The 19,241-nt window shown below is 41.0% G+C and overlaps 1 protein-coding gene across 6 annotated transcripts in view; it reads left to right on the forward strand.

The window, feature by feature from the left end:
- The first annotated feature begins 2,021 nt into the window (after nt 1-2,021).
- PCDH17 (protocadherin 17) overlaps nt 2,022-19,241 on the forward strand; it is a 93,018-nt gene continuing 75,798 nt past the window's right edge. For 4 of the 6 annotated variants that reach the window (XM_054074596.1, XM_054074625.1, XM_054074616.1 and 1 more), the window contains exons 1-2: nt 2,022-2,592; nt 4,226-7,357. In XM_054074596.1, the coding sequence (XP_053930571.1) occupies nt 4,742-7,357 (2,616 nt within the window). In that variant the 5' untranslated portion in view covers nt 2,022-2,592; nt 4,226-4,741. The remainder of the gene's footprint in view (nt 2,593-4,225; nt 7,358-19,241) is intronic. The other 2 variants (XM_054074605.1, XM_054074608.1) reach the window with 2 other exon arrangements.

The raw sequence follows: 19,241 nt of genomic DNA on the forward strand, positions 1-19,241 counted from the left end.
ATAAGGAAAGGAAAGGAAAGCACAGGACTCGAGTTACAGTGAAAGGAGTTCTGATAGCTCAGGGGCTTACTCTGGCATTTGTTCCGTTTTTTTTAATTGTGCTGCTTTTGAAAGGGACTTCTCCAAATAAGTGACTTAGCTGAATATGCCGACTTTTCATCAGCCAATCTGAAACCATCATTCAGAAAGCAAAGCCTATTTTGTAAACATATTCTTTATTTCGTCTGTCTGTCGCTCTCACACAGCAAGTTGGCACGTCTGAGAGCCGGGATTTTACGCTGCCACTAATGTATGCACAGTTTATTTATATACTGCATTTTAACATAGCATTAGCTTTATAATGGTTACTAGTAGACTCGTTCTGCATGGCAAACTATCCGTTTCAAAGCTACAAAAAGCTCTCCTAGACGGGAAGCTGGGTCTAGAAAGAACACTTATTTGAATTTATAAATTTCTAAGACTTTCTCAACCCAAATGATATTTATGTACTTAATAACTCAGAAGGGGCTGAAGGTTATCCTGTTGAGCAAGGCGCAAGAGCACATTCCAGAGCCACTCCTAGAATAATTGTTAGGAGTGTCTTCTAATTCCTGCGGAGTTGATTTTCCTCTTTTTTTTTTTCTTTTCCTTTTTTTTCCCCTCCTTTTTTTTCTCCTATTTTTTCTTTTTTTTCCCCGTTTTTTTCTTTTTTCTTTTTTTTCCACTTTTTTCTTTTTTTTTCCTCTTTTTTATTCTCTAGTCTCTTTTCTCTTCTCTTTTTTTTTTTTTTTTTTCTCTTTTTTTCTTCCTTTTCCCCCTAAACGATCCATGTTACTTAGACGCTCATCGCTCACAGCACACAAACAGCATCTCCATTTCGGTGGGCGCGGGGGTCGAGCCAAGCGCTCCGGCAATCCCAGCACTCACCTTTTCCAGCCTCCCCTCACCCAAGAGCCTCCCAGCGCGGCGTGGGAGGGCGAGAAAGCGAAGGGAGAGCGCTGCTGCGGCCCCGAACCCCGCACCGCTGGGCTGCCGACACGCCCGCAGCCCCGGGGCGATGCTCCGCGCCCATCACCTGCCCCGAAGGGAAGGGCGAGACCCGCTCGGGGCTCCTTTTGCAGGGCTGGGGATGGCAAGGGGGGCGTCCTCATCCACCCGCACATCTCCCCGTTCGCACCGTGCATCCCTTGGGGGGGGGGGGCTGGAATTCGGGGAGTCAAGTCCTCGCCCTCTCGGTGCGAGTGCGGGGGGGGTCGCGCGTCCCTTCTCCTTTCCCACGCGTCACCGAGAAAATACTTATTAATACGCCTTAATAAATAAGTAAATAATTAAATAAATAAATAAATAAATAAGGGGAAGGCGTGGGTAGGTAGGTATGGGGGGGAGAGAGAGATATTAAAAAAAATAAATAACGCGGAGCGCGTCCCTTCTCCTTTCCCACCCGTCATCGCGGAAATACTTATTAATACTCCTTAATAAATATACAAATAAATAAAGGGGAAAGGATACATAGATACATGGATAGATCGATAGACAGATAAGATAGATACATAGACAGACAGACAGACAAATAACGCGGCGCCGGGGTCGCCCTCGCGGTGCGAGTGCGGGGGTGTCGCGCGTCTCTCCTCCTTTCCCACGCGTCACCGCGGAAATACTTATTGAAACGGCTTAATAAGCAAATAAATAAATAAGTGAAAGGGGAAAGGGGTATAGAAATGAATAAATAAATAAACGACGAGGAGCCGGGGGCGCGGCGCTGCGGCTCGAGGCGACCGGACCCCGCAGGTCGCTCGCCCGCCGGCTCCGAGCCCCCCATTCGCACGTTGCGCGTCTCCCTCCCGGCGAACCGATCTAATCAATGACACCCAGCGCCCGCCGCGGCCCCGCCCCCCCGCGCCCTCCCGCCTCTTCCCATTGGCCGCTCGGAGCTGGGGACCGCCGCCGCCGCAGCCGCCGATTGGCTGGCGAGGAATCCGTATCAATGTTTAAGCCGCGGCGTGAGGTGAATAGAGGCAGTCGGCGAGCGGCGCTGGGCGAGCGGCGCTGGGCGAGCGCGGCGCGGCGCGGCGGCCCCGCGAGTGCTGCAGTGAGGGAGAGGAGGGGCGAGAGCGGCTCCAACTGTTGAATTTTCGCCGAATTCGCCACTTACCTGCGGGCGGCTGGTGGAATGGATCTGGTTTATCGGGAGTCGGCGTTCCTTTCGCGTGCTGGCTGGCTAAGACTGGAGACCGTCTGTTGGAGAGGGGCCACCCACCCATGAGGCGCAGAAGAATATTTGTTTTTTCTCCTTTTTCTTTCGAAAGCCTCTCCACCACAGGTTGCAGAATTAACTGTGTACTTTGGGTCTGGACTCAAATAAAGGAGAAAAAAACAGTGCAGAACTGAGACTTGGAACTAGATCTGTGAGCTGTATGTTGGGAACCTATGTTTTTTGTTTGTTTTGGGTTTTTTTTTTTTCCTTTTAATATGAAAGATCTCTGATTTATCTCACACATAACACTGAGGAAAGGCGGTTAAAAACACTCAGCAAAGCAGGAGACAGACGCGCCTCTGTGCCAGTGAGTGGATAACAGCCTTGTTTTCCTGGTCCTCAGTCTCCCGGAGAAAGAGGTATAGTAAAAGTGTAGCTGGATCCGACACCCCCACCCCTCTTCTCTTTTTTTTTTTTGTTTTTTGTTTTTCTCTCCCCTCCTCCCCCTTCAAAATATAAATCTGATATTTTCTTTTCTGTCTATCTAGTGAGTCAGTGAGCGTTAGGAAGAAGCTGCAACTAATGTCTGTGAAGGGAGGAACATGAGGCGATAGTGAATGTGATTTGTTCTGCTGAATCTGACTCATCCAGAAGATTGGAACACCTGAATTTCTGGATGTGCCATTCATTTATTTCTGGTTGTTTAAAAAAAAAAAAAAAAGTAAAAAACAAAACCAAACCTGAAATAAAATTTATTTACTCTTCCCCAATATTTACCAATCGTAAATATCCCACCGTATCGCTGGGAAAGGTAAATGACGAGGGCGGCCAGCGCATCTGGCATTGCCGCCGCTCTTCTCCCCTGTACTGAGATACTCAGAGTGACTGTTAAAGCTTGAAAAGACTGCAAAAAATGCATCACACCAATCACGGAACTGCATAGGTCTTAATATAAGAGAATTAGTCGGTTAAAAGATCTCCCACTTTATTCATCGCCGGGATTGTTTTTCCTCTCCTCCCCTCCCCTAAATGAAGAGGACTAGGCAGCAGTGTCATTGGAAGGAGATGCTGAATAGAAAGAAAAGAGGCACTTGACAGCGCAGCCCTGTGAATACAGAGACTGTTTCCCTTTTAGCGAGAGACAGAGAGAGAGAGAGTGTGTGGTGGCTTTTCTTTCTTTCTCTCCCCCCCCTTCTCTCTCGTTCTCTCTTTTTTTTTTTTTCCCCCCCTTCTCTCAATCTATGCGTCCAGCCACTGGGGTTGCCTGTTGATTTCCTCTCGGCTGGAGAGAAAAGCAAACTGGGATGAAACTGCATCGAGAAAAGTGCAGCTCCTCAGACACGCATACGCACACATGCATAGACACACGGAGAGAAAGGATGTGGTGGTGGCGGCGGCTACTGGCCTGTCTTAAAGAAACCCAAGTGTGTGCAACTGATTGAGCACAGCCTGTGATTTCTCTTCAAAATATATATTTAGTGCTAGCGATGAAGGTCGGCATGTGGGTTTCTTAATTTTTTTTTCTCCACAAAAGGACGAGTGGGAGGCTGGTAGTGGAGGGAGGGAGAGAAACTGCAAATTCTGACACTAGTTCTTGGTGGTTTTTTTTTTTTTTTGGTATGTTTTGTTTTCCCCCTCTTGCCCTGCAATCCTCATTCCTTCGCCTTCTGATTCGGGAAGGAAAGAGTGAGGGTGTACGAGGCAGAGAAGGGGGAAATACCGAGGGCAGCGAGATGCAGCTCTCTGCCGCAAGCAATGCAAGATTAGATCTCTAAATGCAGCAAAACACTCCCTGAAAACCAACAACCCCGCGGTGCAATCAGACATTTCACTGCCTCTCACTGCACACGAAGAGGGCTTCAAAAACAAGCAGAGACTTTTTTTTTTTTTCCCTTCTGTCTTTCTCCCACCCCTCCACTCCATCAATAGCATCACAAGCGATGAGTAGCAAATAAGGTTTTCAACCCCAGCTTACAGACCTGTGGCCATCCCCCTTTCCTATGTATATATAAATACACGTATTAAAAATATATATCTTTTTATTATTTTTAGATAAACAACCACTGCCGCGATTTTTTATTATTGTTATTATTTTTTATTATCCTTTGTACATCTGCGGGGGATCCAAGGATTGGGAACGCTTCGCCTGCCCGGAGGAGAAGATCTTTTGCAAATTTTCTGATTTTTCAGATCCTCCCACTGCCGAAGTTGGACAGACAAGTAACTGCGAGGGGATTGCAAGCACGGCGAGCGCTTGCTGAAACGCTGCCGAAGCTGCTTCCTCCCTTTCCCCCTCCCTGCTCCGACCCTCCCTGTTGCTCCCTCCCTCTGAGCTACATGGTCCATTTGCTGCCTCTCATCCTGTGTCTCTGCAGATGTTTTAGAGCAACAGGTTCAGGAACTTAAAATATAGGGGTGGGGAGAGAGAAGAAGAAAAAAAATAGAAGAAAAAGACAGCCGACAGATTAGAAAGGAAGAGCAAATCCATCGCAGGAGGCAGAGAAGACGGGGACAACCGACAACCTTGGTTGCCACTGTAGCTGCTTCCACCCTCACCCCTGCTCGGGGATGTACCTTTCCATTTGTTGCTTCTTCCTCTGCTGGGCTCCCGCCCTGTCGCTGAAGAACCTGAATTACTCGGTGCCGGAGGAGCAGGGAGCAGGCACAGTCATTGGGAACATCGGTCGCGATGCACGGCTGGTGGCAGGCACGACGGGAGGTGGGATGCTGCCTGCGGAGCGTGGCAGCCCCGCTGGCGGCCGTGGCCCCAAGTCCACCTTCCGAGTGCTGGAGAACTCGGCCCCTCACCTCCTGGATGTGGACGGGGAGAGCGGTCTACTCTACACCAAGCAGCGCATTGACCGCGAGGCGCTGTGCCGGCGCAGCACCAAGTGCCAGCTGTCCCTCGAGGTGTTTGCCAATGACCAGGAGATCTGCATGATCAAGGTGGAGATCCAGGACCTGAATGACAATGCGCCGACATTCCCCTCTGACCAGGTGGACATGGACATCTCAGAAAATGCCGCACCAGGCACCCGCTTCCCTCTCACCAGTGCCCACGACCCGGACGCTGGGGACAACGGGCTGCGCACCTACCTGCTGACCCGTGATGACTATGGTCTCTTCTCACTTGATGTGAAGTCCCGCGGTGATGGCACGAAGTTTCCTGAGCTGGTCATCCAGAAACCATTAGATCGTGAGGAGCAGAGTCACCACACCCTGGTGTTGACTGCGCTGGACGGTGGTGACCCACCACGCTCTGGCACAGTGCAGATCAACGTGCGCCTCATTGACTCCAATGACAACAGCCCAGTCTTTGAGGCAGCCTCCTACGTGGTAGAGCTGCCAGAGAACGCACCACTGGGCACTGCCGTCATTGACCTTAACGCCACTGATGCTGACGAGGGTACCAATGGAGAGGTGCTCTATTCTTTCAGTGGCTATGCACCTGAGCGTGTCCGAGACCTGTTCAGCATCGACCCACAGAGCGGCCTCATCCGTGTCAAGGGTAACCTGGATTATGAGGAGAGCGGCCTCATTGAGATCGATGTCCAGGCCCGAGACCTGGGGCCCAACCCCATCCCTGCTCACTGCAAGGTCACTGTCCGCCTCATTGACCGCAACGACAATGCACCCACCATTGGCTTTGTCTCCGTTCGTCAGGGAGCACTGAGTGAGGCTGCCCCACCAGGCACTGTCATTGCCCTGGTGCGGGTCACTGACCGTGACTCAGGCAAGAACGGACAGCTGCAGTGCCGGGTGCTGGGTGGTGGGGGTGGGCCCGGAGCCGTCCCTTTCACCCTTGAGGAGAACTATGACAACTTCTACACTGTGGTGACTGACCGGCCCCTGGACCGAGAGGCACAGGATGAGTACAATGTGACTATTGTGGCACGTGATGGGGGCAACCCCCCACTCAACTCCACCAAGTCATTTTCTGTCCGAATCCTTGATGAGAATGACAACCCACCCCGCTTCAGCAAGAACCTCTATGTGTTACAGGTGCCTGAGAACAACATCCCTGGGGAGTACCTGGGCTCCGTCTTGGCCCAGGACCCTGACCTGGGCCAAAATGGGACAGTCTCTTACTCCATTCTGCCTGGGCATGTGGGTGATGTCTCCATCTACACCTATGTCTCTGTCAATCCCACCAATGGTGCTATCTACGCCCTGAGGAGCTTCAACTATGAGCAGACAAAGCACTTTGAGTTTCGCGTGCTGGCGAAAGACTCGGGTTCACCCCATCGCGAAAGCAACGCCACAGTGCGTGTCACTGTGCTTGATGTCAATGACAATGCACCCCTCATCGTACTGCCTGCTCTCATCAATGACACCGCTGAGCTGCAGGTGCCACGCAATGCTGGGGTGGGCTACCCCGTGGGCACCGTCCGCGCCTTGGACAGTGATTTTGGGGAGAGCGGGCGCCTCACGTATGAGATTGTGGAAGGCAATGAGGAACACCTCTTTGAGATGGACCCCACTAGTGGTGAGATACGCACTTTGCATCCTTACTGGGAGGAGCTCAGCCCTGTGGCTGAACTGGTGGTAAAAGTCAGTGACCATGGCAAGCCCAGCCTCTCTGCAGTGGCCAAGCTCATTGTCAGGGCCTTGGCAGGGCCCCTGCCTGAAGCTGGTGAGCCACAGGTGAATGGCGAGCAGCACCGGCGACCACACTGGGACTTGTCGCTGCCCCTGATCGTGACGCTGAGCACTGTCTCCATCATCTTGCTGGCTGCCATGATCACTATTGCCGTGAAGTGCAAGCGAGAGAACAAGGAGATCCGCACCTATAATTGTCGCATTGCCGAGTATAGCCACCCTCAGCTGGGAGGAGGGGGAGGCAGTGGCGGGGGAGGAGGAGGCAGTGGCAGTGGAGGGGGCAAGGGCAAGAAGAAGAAGATCAGCAAGAATGACATTATGCTGGTGCCCAGTGAGGGCGAGGACAGCCGGGGCCCCCTCAATGTCATGAACGTGGTGAGCAGCCCATCCCTGGCCACCTCACCCATGTACTTTGACTACCAGACCCGCCTGCCCCTCAGCTCTCCCAGGTCTGAGGTGATGTACCTGAAGCCTGCCTCCAACAACCTGACTGTACCCCAGGGACATGTGGGCTGCCACACCAGCTTCACAGGGCAAGGGACTAACGCCAGCGAGGCTCCCCCGAGCCGGATGTCCATAATTCAGGTAGGAGACTTTTAGAATACCCTGGACCTCACTTTAGACGCTGGTTAAACTTCACCTTTTGTCTGCAGTGAAATCTGCTGTAAGGAACCACTGAAGGGACCAATACAAGTCACTTAATGAAAGTAGAACCCGACCACATCTGGTGGGTCTGGTTCTGCTGTCACACTGGTGTTTCCTGTGTGATTGAAAAGTAAATACCCATTGAAACAGTTACGGCAGTGCAAAAAAAAAGAGGTGCATATGAGAGTGCAGTCAGGCATTCAGTATGTTTGGGGCACGCTGGGGTATTTTCCCAGAAAGTCGTCAGACAGGTGGGTGCTTCCACAGGTTTTACTTTGCTTTGGTTTGGGGTGGAGAAGGGAGAGGGCGTTTCTGGAGCAGTCATATCATCTGCAGTAACTAACAGGACATGGGAGAAACTCTACACACTGAGAACATCTATTGCAACAGTTTATTATAGCCCTCCAGTCCTGTATGTAAATACGATCTATCTTTCCAAGATACATGTTTTTATTTTTTTTATTTCCTTCTTTAGAATATATATGCATAAATATTTATTTTTTGACTCAGAAAAGTATCACTGGGACCACATTGCCTCCTCCTCTCCCCATAAGCAACAAAACTCTCAGTGTTGAAAATTCTGATTAGTCAAATAGGAAGAAAATGTATGTGGTGATTCTCTTCGATCCCAAAATGTTAACAAAAGTCACATACTGTCATAAAACAGAAAAACAACTAGTCAGATTTCCAGTAGCCTGAGTCAATATTGATGATTGCTTTATAGTGAAAGACTTACGTGCTCTGTCTTCTACCAAAGCTCATTTAGACACTGCAGCTGGGCTGAGTTCTGCTGCCAGTTATATCCACACTGTCATCTACCGACTTTTGTGAATGTGAGAAACAGCAGAATCTGGACCATTGGATATGGGGTGCTAATCAAGTAATAACTTAATTTTTAGCAGGTAGTTTAAAGTCCAAACTCGGAAAATATATTCCAGAGCAGTGACTCTTAAAGCGAAGGCAAGGGCAGAATTTGGCTCCAGTTGACTTAATTTAAGTATTACTTCATGATTAATGCAGCTTAATGTTCAAATCCTACAGGTGTGTTCCAAAGTGATTTTTAACTTCTGGATTGAAAGCAGGCTCTGGATAATGACTATTAAATATATTTGAAATGTCATATCTGTTTTATCCTGTGGTTCTCCTCATATGTTGTTCTGAGTCATAGGGGAATGAGCTGAGTGTATCAGAAATGACACAGACTCATTTTGTGTATGCAGCTAGTGGGAAAGAAAGTTGGATTGTAGACACTTGGTGAACAGAAAGAAAATGAATAACACCTTAAAGTTATCATACCCTGTAGTCTGTGAAAACCGAATGTTCTAGATGCCAGCTCCATCTAATGTTTCAAACTATATAAAGTGGCCATTGGTAACTGACAAGTTAAATGACGAAAATTCCTAACCGATGGCCTATAAAATGTATAACTGGAAATAACCTGGGGAAAAGAAAAAGGAAAAAAAAGGAAAAGGTCTGCCTGTACAAGGTCACTGTGAACTAATCCTCAACATACTATTGAGTTGTGTCACAAAAACAATTTCATTTTATGCCTATCATGAATTTGTGTTGCTATCAATTAGGTGAGCGGAGTCTGAAATTGATTTTAACAAAAAGTGACACTTCAAGAAAGAGTTTAGGTTAGGGCACAAACAGAGATAATTTGATTTATAATTCATGTTTTAAAAAACAAATAACTTTCAATGACACTTGTTTTAAGTAATGTCAACTTTTTTACTGTAAAATGGAGCTATCACAATACTAAAGAAAAAAAAACCACGTTTTTTCCCCTACTGACAAGTGTAATAGTTGCTAAAAGACAGAAAATTATACTTTCCTACAATCGTGTAATGTCTACACAAAGCAATTAATTCATGTATCGATGCTACTGAGTAGTAAAGATTCAATTATAGTGTAAAATCCCTATGGAAAATATGATTCCTTTTTTTTACAGTGTATCAATCATGATTTTTTTTTTCCTGACATCTATATAAAGCTGAAAGAGGAATTTCCTCCCTTTAAAAGGTGTGTTGTGGTTTCTATAATAGTTTTCATTATGGCAACTGTGGGAAATGTTAACTGTAACTCCTCATATATCTAATATTCCTGTGCTTTCCCTGAATGTCTACACAGAGTGTTTTGGATGTTTAGATGGTCCAGCTAGTCGATTAGTAAGCATTCATTTTTCCCTAGTGAACAACCTGTTCAAACATACCTATTGATACTATATTTTGTAGTTGTATTGATAAAACAAATACACATTATGAAACAGAGTAGTTGACTTCTCTTTAGGAAAGTCCCAGACTTAAAGTAGCTAGATAGAAATGTGATCTTCAAATAGTTTTGCATTACATTTTGTATTCTCCATTTCCACATCCCTGGAGTAAATTTTATATAAAATTTGCATTTGGAATGTAGGCACTACTTTGTGTCTGGTCCTGTACTTCTACCTCATGTGAAATTCAAAATGCAAACTTAAGGGGAAATAGTAAAGGATCAGCCCTCTCTCTGGATCTACTATATCCTTAATCACTCCAGGAAACCTGTATCTGGGAAAGCAAATTGCACAGTTAGGAATCAAAGGCATAGCCAGTGGAAAAAGATACAGAAACCAAACAGCTGCTTTATCATCTCCTTTCATTAGTCAGTTCACAAAAGCAGTTTTCGTTGTTACCTCAGTAAGGGAAAGGCAAAGGATTGTGTAAGTGTTCTCTAGCTAATATTCGCTTTATTTTTTTCCAGATATATTACTAAACCATGATAATGTCACACTGTATAATTCATACAATGGGATTGTTTTTCTTCACTCTCACTTTCTCGGCAAGAGTTTAATGGCAGAAAGCTCCAGCAGGAGCCTGTTATTAAAACTTTATATTTGTATATGTACGTACAGACTTATATAACTATGGAGATATATATATACACACACATACTAAATATTCTATTATTACTTAGTACATCCAATTGAGTCTATAAATATTTTAGATCAAATAAATAATTACTTTCTTAGTAAGATCCAATTTTTCTCACTCTTATTAGGAGTGCACAGTGCTTTTTTTCATTTGCAGTAAGAGCTAGTAAAGCCAATACGCTTTAGGATTCTCTTATTTCTCATGAAAACTACTTTATTCTACATATAGCCCAATTTATATCAATGAATACCTGCGGAGTAAAGTGTTACTTAATGACTATGGGTTTCAGACTGACCCCAAAATGACCAGTAGTTGAATAAAATCCTGCCTGATGTGTGTAAGAGTGGCGTAAGCTTTCCTCTCTTTAAGTGACTTCTGTACATGTTAGTCATGGTTTAACAAGCTGTGTGCTTACTCACTACTTTGTGGTATCCAGCTGCCTGCCCTGATTGCATGTGTTATTTACATGAATCAATGAACTTCTTCAGTACCATAAAATTTAAATAATTTAAACATGCATACATATATATGTATAAAATTTTGGGCAGATATCCAAAGGTGCAGTATACCTCCAGATTTTATTGGTGCAGGAGACCTGCAAGTGCTTAAAGGCTCTGAAAATAGTTTATTTGTGATTGGATGCACACATGAGGTTGATGTGTATGAAGAAAAACGTTTGGTAACATATTGGGAAGTCAGAATAGCTACACTTCTGCATGTTTCATTACTTTTAACTTCAGCAATCATATTCTAAATCTACTTTACAGTGTTTTCGAAGGGCAAGTCAGCTAAAAATATTTAAATATAGGGCAGTGCTATACAATTATCGTTGATGAATTCAAAATTCCATGCAACCTTTGAATCAATTAAGGTCCAAACTGTTCATTTTTATTGAGGAGAAAAAAAAGAAAAACAGGAGAAAATGGAAATTCTATATGTCTGAAAGAGGATTTCTGTTCACTCTAGATCTTAAAGACTACTAGGCAAATTCTGTTTGTCTCATACTGGGGAGTAAATCAAGCTGACCTACTCACCTGACTAAGAGAAACAGGATTTTTGTTTATTTTGAAGAGCAGATATTAGAAAAAGAAATATGTACAAACATACATATGTATGTTCATTATCTCCCCTACCAAGAAGTTCTGTGTTACTCAGTTCACCTTTCCCTGGGCAAACAAGCCATAATTTCTTCTTGCAGGTTTCCAATAAATAAAGGACTGTATGGATAAGGGGAAAAATATAGTTTCTCTAAACAAGTATGTTCTGAAAATAGGTTCCTCAAGGGGACATAACAGTAGTGTAGAAAACTGTCTATATAGGCAAGCAGTGTTGATCATCCTAGAGATTATTTATCATTATACTGGTGGTGCAACTTGAGCAGGTTTGCAAATATATCAGGAATGACATGGGAATGAAGAAAGAAAACCGTGGTCACAGCTTTTGCTGAACAACAGCTGAAAAAGAATGGCTGTGTTGCAAGTAGCTCTCAAGCTGGGAAACATCGTAGCTGCTGCACTAGGCAGTCCTGTAGCATTTTAAGATAAGGTACAGATCATTCTTAATACTTCGGGCACCTGATGTTTGTGATGTGATTACTGACGAGTCCCGGTGCAGCTTCATCGCCAGGTGTCTCATAGTACCTAGGAAGACAGTCTTCAGGGGAAATAAAAACCCATAAGCTATATTAGTGCTTCTGTGTCATTAGATACACTAGTCCATGCTTTACTTTGAGAAACCTCAGCTCAGAAATTTCAAGACTGCAAAAAAAGAAGCCTGCCGCTTCTGCAGTATAAGTAGAAGCAGGTTTCCTCACAGAAATTGGATTTATTCTCAGTGGTTTAAATTCCTATCTGAAAACAAAGGTATTATTTTTTTACTTTAATATATTGTGCTGCAAATGAGTTATTCTTTCTCATTAGAACTTACAGCTAATAGAACTTAACATTTTGCACCAAAAGAATACTGGGGCAGTTCTATGGATTTGTAAGTTTGCAGGTTCATACTCTACAATTCCCAAATTTGTTTTTGCTACATACTCCGTCTAGGCTGTATCTAAAGACACTAAATTGTCATCAGATGAAGGTTCAGAACTACCTGGCTAAAATGCAATGTTTTAAAAGGTTAGATTTCTTGCAAAATAACTCCTGTGAATGTTTGCATCATGTAAATACAGTCTATAGTTAGTATGATTTTGACCTAACATCGTTCTGTAACTTTATTTTTACCTATTCAGTGAGGTCAGTACTGGGACAGGCTGTGTAAGAATTTCAGGAGAGGATCTTTTCTATGTTTTCATAAAGCATTGTTTCATCTTTCATCAAGGTACACTGCATAGTACTGTGACGCAGTCTACGTATATTTTTGGACCAGATCTGGCAACATACTGTTCACTATGTCACCCATCCCAGCTGCTGAAATAGACAGAGGAAGCAGAACTGGGCTCCTGTTTTGTGTTACATCTGCTCTGGTCTTGATCTTGAACTCCTGACATGTTGTTTATAGCTATATTATTTCAAAAGGATCATTCCTAATATGAGATCTAAAGAACTTTCCAAGATGAAACGCTATAATGTGTAGTAATAAATATAACAGAGAAAAAGACATTTTAAGAGTTTGAAGTAGAATATTGATATCATGAGAAAGAAAATCATATTGCCAGAACAGTAATTCTTATTAACCTATAAATTAGGAGTAATAAAGTCGTTATGTAACTTGCTGTTTTATAAAGTATAAGAGTTGAAGAAAGTTAGTGCAGTTAAATAAAAAGACATGAAGCAAATCACGCTTGATTTACTGGATCACAGCTCTCAATGGCTCTTAAAGTTTTTTGAGCTTTCTTCGTCTTAACGTTCACTGTCACTGCCTAATCTTACATGGGAAAATCCACACAGATTTGTGATTACCGGTGCAATTTTGATGACTGGTACTTTGAAGAGTAATCTTTTAACAATAGATTTGGTCAGATTTCTGTTGTCCTTGCCCATATTGATTAAAAAGTCTGTTCTTATTCATATTTCAGTCAATACAATTATTTTGATTTTGTTAATCAATTCAGTGGTTCAGTAGTAAATTGTGACTAAGAGCCACACAGGGTGCAGCTAAGAATAGTATGATTTCATCCTTTATTTTTAGTTTTCAACCTTTTGTGGTGTTTTCTTACAGCTTCATTAGAAACAATTAAGGAGGATGGAATTTAGAAGATTTTTCAACTATGATGTGAACTTTAATATAATCGGGTGTGCAGCTGAAAGAAGAGATCAAAATTTCCATAGAACATATTGTGGAACATATAATTTCATGTTTTCATATATTTTTGAAAGCGTGCATAATATAGCATAATCCTTAATGTTCAGCAAATATTGTTACAAGGAAAATTTTCTTTAAGTATGAGTGAAATATTTGCAAATATCATCTGGTGTTAAGAAAGCATAGACACGACCTGGATTCTCTAATGGGGCAAAAAATGTCATTAAAAAAAATAATTTCTTCCTGAGCCACGACATTTGGCTGAAAAACCAATGGGATTTTATTTCCAAATGAAAAAAAAAATTTCTTCCTTTTCCCCCAGTGTTTCTTCTTCCTTTTCACTACCTTCCAGGAAACATTAACTTGCTGGGTACTATTTACACCCATATTTTGATTTCTCTTTCCTTTGTTGTTTCTACAAAGGTTAAAAGTCCTTGTCAAATTAATTGTAAGGTTCACTATGCAAGACACTCATTCTACATACAAAAAGTGTACGTGTATGTGTTGTTTTCTTTCTGAAGAAAATATACAAGATGCGTGGCTAAGATCTTGAGGTACCTCTTCCAGGCTGAGGAGTGTATAAAGAAAAGATGTTTTGACACTAGTAGCAGTATTTTCCAACAGGAAAGAATTTTCTGCGAAAAGAACTTAAACAATGATTTGTTGACTGGAGCAGAAACACAGCTCTGTTTTTATCTTAAAAAGTATATAAGCAATCCTTTGATGTCAAAAGGTCAGAGTAGAGCAGTTGGGACAAATTTTTCCAGCAAATAACCCGAGAGCTGTATACTTTCAATTGTATCTACTTCAACTGTAAGAAGAGGAGTGGTGAAATTAATTCTAAAGGGTTAAAAAATGTAGGAAACAAGTGAAACTCTCAGGAGATTGCAGGCTCTTACCTAAATAGAAAAAAAAAAAAATACTGGAAAGACAGTGGTAAAATGATTTTGGGGAAATGTTCCTTGAGTTTAAGTGTTTCATTTTTTTTGAGGGTCAATAAGGACATTAAACAGTTGTTGCTGCTTTTGCTGATATGTTGTGATGGAGTAATGTATAGCTTGCTATGATTTTTAGCTAGGGTGCGTTCCAAGCCCTAGTAATGCATTTGTCACAGTCTTTTAAGTGCAACCTTTGCTTTTCAGTCTGCTATAACCATATATTTTTTTTTTAAAAAACAGAAAATTCTGGATTAATTACTGTAAATCCTTTGAGAAAGAAAAAAATAGATAAATTATTAAGCCTTTTTGATAAAATACCCAGTATTAAGTACTACATTCAAGAACAAGCAAATTCATACGAATGTCCCTGTTAATTAGGATATTAGGCAGTGCTTTAAATAACTTCCTTGAGCAGTAATATATTTTGTAGCTAAATCCCGAAGGCTGATCTTACAACTCCTGCTTATTAAGGTCACACGAGAAGCATCTCTTTCTTCTACTGAATTGCTTTCAATAGTTAGTATTGTTACCTGTACAGAAAGGGAAGCCTAAGATCAGCTCATCTCACTTGTTTGAGAGCAGAAGATAGCTCCTTTTTTTGTCTAATGACACGTCTTCAAATTGAGGATACACTCTGCCTCTAAAGACATTGCTGCATAATTTCAGCCACAAATATGTTACTTGTACAGAAGAGCATAGAGATCAATTTGCTCACTTCTGTGCTGCAGTTGGTTATCTCCTCTTCCAGCCTGCCAGACAGTGAGTCCTATGTATATGTGTTTTCAAGTTAGTATGCTATAAGCAATATAGGCAAGTAAAATCGTTCAAGTGAAGAGTGTTCTATTTTAGCCATGAACATTTCTGCTGGCTTTGTGGTGTAGGTATTAGATGGGAGTTCCTCTGGTTCATAAAATACTTCTGGCCATAACAGAAAAGTTTCTAATCTCATCCTGTTCCCTGCTGGCTGGGTTGTGTGCTGCGGACTCCATGGCGTACCAAAAGAGGACTCTAAAGGGGAAAGGAAAAGTTCTGTTACAAGATATAAATGCATAATTTCAGCTGTGTGAGTGGGACCTCTGATCAATGCATTGAAAGTTCTTGCAGTGATAGACATGCAAAATTAGTTTCAGGCAGTATTTCTAGACCATCTATTGATGTATGTGTGACATGCTTGTATTTGCCTGTACGAGTTCTACTGACACTATGATTACTGGTATTTGCAGTCCTTGCCCTGGAACACTTCCAGGAAGTTTTATTGTATTGAAATGGCTCTTACAGTTCATTGAGCATCCAGCATAACACTGCTGAATATGATTGGCGCGTTTGCATATATTTATTCAAAAAAAAAAAATCAGGCAGTTAAACTGCATAATTATGGGAAAACGAATCATAACAATAAAAGACCATTTAAGTTAACAAGCTTTGTGATCAAAGGATAAATACAGGTTGGATAAATGAGACTCTAGATGTAACTAATCTGCATAAAGAGGCTTTGGTCTGATTAGAAGAAAGGAATATATTTAAAATAATCTAAAGATATTAAAAAAGCATTTTAATTCAGTACCTTTATTATATCTAGTTTTATTTCATCATATTTTTAACATTTCTGCTTAATAAAAATAGTTGTGTTCAGTGATAAACTACTTTTATGTGTTTTTATTTCTTGATTAACAATGTTTACAGTGCAAAGAAAGTCTAAACTAACACAAGTAAACAAAAGCAACATCTTACGTTTTCATTTTTGTTTGAATGTCTTGTCAAAAACCTTAAACATTTTCTAATGTCTTAATTTTAAAATTTTTAATGTTGCAATGTTTTTGATTGATTTTTAATTAAAGAAAAACATTAAAGGGAACATTAAAAGGACAATTTCTTGTTTACTGTCTTTATCAGCAGAGAGCAGCCTTTGTAGTGTTTGAAAGCTGGTGCATTAAAAATCAATTTCAGGTCTTCAAAGCTATAAACTCTTGCTTGCTTTGTAGATATATAGTGTTTTTAAAATCATTGGAAGCTCACTTGACAATTGAATTAAAAACAAAAGGTAAATAATGGCTTCATCAAAATTTGAAGGATTTTAATGTATTTTTAATAATAGCTGAAGGATTTTTTTTTTTACAGAGCAGGCATATGAATCACAATTTGTAGCTTTTAAATGCATAATTTGTTCCTAAATAGAGTTATATGTGTTCCTTTATTAACAGAGTTTTGTTTTAAACTTCTGTTGGTGGTATTCTGTTGTTTTTAATGGATGCCATGATTCAAACACAGAACATATCAGTCAGTTTCTTTACTTTATTTCTATCTTGTTCTTTGCTGATTGCTAAGCAACCACTTATAGTTTAGCTACAACTCAGTTAAAAAAAAAAAAGTGAGCTGAAGTAAGCAAAACAAATTTTCATTAGTTCTTAATGAGAATATTTACATCTTATAAAAATTTAGAGGTGACAAAAGAACATTGTTTTAATAACATATCTTGGGCTTTATTCCTACCAATACTGAGGAAAAGACTGTTTTTCCATAAGTCTAGAAAGAGCAGTATCACATACTTAATTAGTGCATAAGTAATTTTGAGGTCTATGGAAACTAGCTCACATATGTATAATTGCATTAGTATCATGTCTTTCAAGGCATGATTCTTAAAACACTTATTCAGTGAATATTTTAATTCGTATCAATAGAACCATTGAATTAAATAGATTGCTTACAGGAGTGGAGTTGCTGATATGCGTAAACATGTGCAGAATTCAGCCCAGAGTCTTTGAGTGTGTTGTAGCTGAACTGCTCCCTGTTGCTTCTCTCCTTTTCTTTAAAAATGTTGCAAAGCTGCATAAGCTGTTCATTTCACTTAGCCCCCGACTGCATTTTCTAGTGCTCTATTGAGATAGTCCTGATGTCTGGATATTTGATATTTTTGCTTTTTCGCATAGGCTTGTGTAATTTGATATGCAGATTTGAAGATCATAAAAACAATCCTGCTTTGATGATCATGAGCAAGATTATCAAGCCACAGCTGTAAAGTTCCAAGTGTGTTTTTTTCTGATCTCTTCATCATTTCTGTGGATCAAATGGAAATAAGAATATAGTGGAATTTAGAGTTCTTGGGAAATAATGGATTTAAAAGCCTTTTAAAAATGGCAGCCGTGAAACATTGACATCTATTTAAATTTCTAAACTATATATCAAGTAATGTAGCTATGTGTATGAATGCGTATGTGGAGATACATAGATATGAGAGCAGCTTCCTAGGTGGATAAAAAGAATTATTAATGACCAATGTTCTTTTTTTTTTTTTTAATATAAATATCATGTGTGATCTGTATATAGCTGTGTTACAGTGTTTTGGAAGATGCTTTCAATCCGCACCTTTTGCTACAACCTAGAAAGCATCAAGTGTAGAGACAAATGCTGTTGTCATTTTTTTTTCCTCAGGCAGAAGTATGGGTAAGGAAGGACCTAATTTTCCACTTCATGGTGGAAGTTACACATCTTGCTTAAAACTGTGTATCCTGCTATCAGACTTTGAGATTGAAAATAATGATGAAAGGAGGTATGACATGTGAGAAAATCAACTGTGTTAGGTATTTAAAAGCAAATGATAATTTGCATTTTGTAGCTCCGGAGCAAGGAACGTATCACTCAACTTTGTAGCCACTGGGTAAAAAAAAGGGAATACCAAAATGCTTTATGTTACTTCTTTCAATGCAGAGTCTTCATTTTGTCTGAATCTGTAAATATATTTCGTCTGTTTAAAAGATCTGTAGCTTCTTTTCAGGCCTAACAGGATATAGTAGTGCAAGAGGCAGAAGTAACTGTATGAATTTATTTTGTTATTTATTCTTTGTCCACCATATATATGATTTTTTTCCCCAACAGTGTACGCCTCATTATCACAGTAATGTGATGGTAATGAAATAATAATTATTTAAAGCATGAAATATCTCATTTTAAGTACTTCCCTGTGCTCATTTGTTTCAAATAGACCTCCAAAATTTTGAAGAAAACTTGAGTTTTCAGTTCAGTCAAAATATTTGTAGACCACGCACACTCCCTTCTTCATCCCGATACTGGCAAAGGAACAAGTCCAGATTTTGACCTACTTGTTAGTGTGCTTTACTTAAATGAAAGTAAACCAAGAGAAAACTGTTTCTATTAAGCACATGTAAGCTTCAGGAGTTTTGGTTAGCATTCGCAAAGATCTTTAGATAAAGATAAAATATTTGCAGTCACACTGGTCTTGCTGATACCAGTGAACGAAGAAATAGGCATAAGAGTTGAATAGCATTGGGAGGAGAAGACTATATAAAAGAAAATTTTTGTTCTGATTTAAATTTTGAGCCATAGGTTTTCTATAGTATTTGATAATAAAGACAATTACATAGTAATTTGGGTTAGAATGCATGCCCAGTTTCTCATTTCAAAACCCAATTTGTTACTACCTGTGGCTATTTCTATTAAAAAAAGAAACATAATTACTATGAGTCTCAGCAGTCTAAAAGTAAATTTTTGCAATTACAATACCTCCCTTGGGCAGATGTGTGAAAATGGCAGATTAATTCCTGCCAGTATCTGTCTATTCCTTGCACATTCTTAAGGTTGCTGGTAGCCCAGATTATCTATACATTGGTACTGTTTATTATGCTGTGGTTAAGGTTAAAGCATCAATGTTATAATAAATCTTTAGGACTAGATCTCTGTACCCTTACCGTGGAAAGTCTCTACTCTGAAGTTTGA

The sequence above is a fragment of the Cuculus canorus genome, chromosome 1 (assembly GCF_017976375.1).
Source record: "Cuculus canorus isolate bCucCan1 chromosome 1, bCucCan1.pri, whole genome shotgun sequence".
Lineage (NCBI taxonomy): Eukaryota > Metazoa > Chordata > Aves > Cuculiformes > Cuculidae > Cuculus > Cuculus canorus.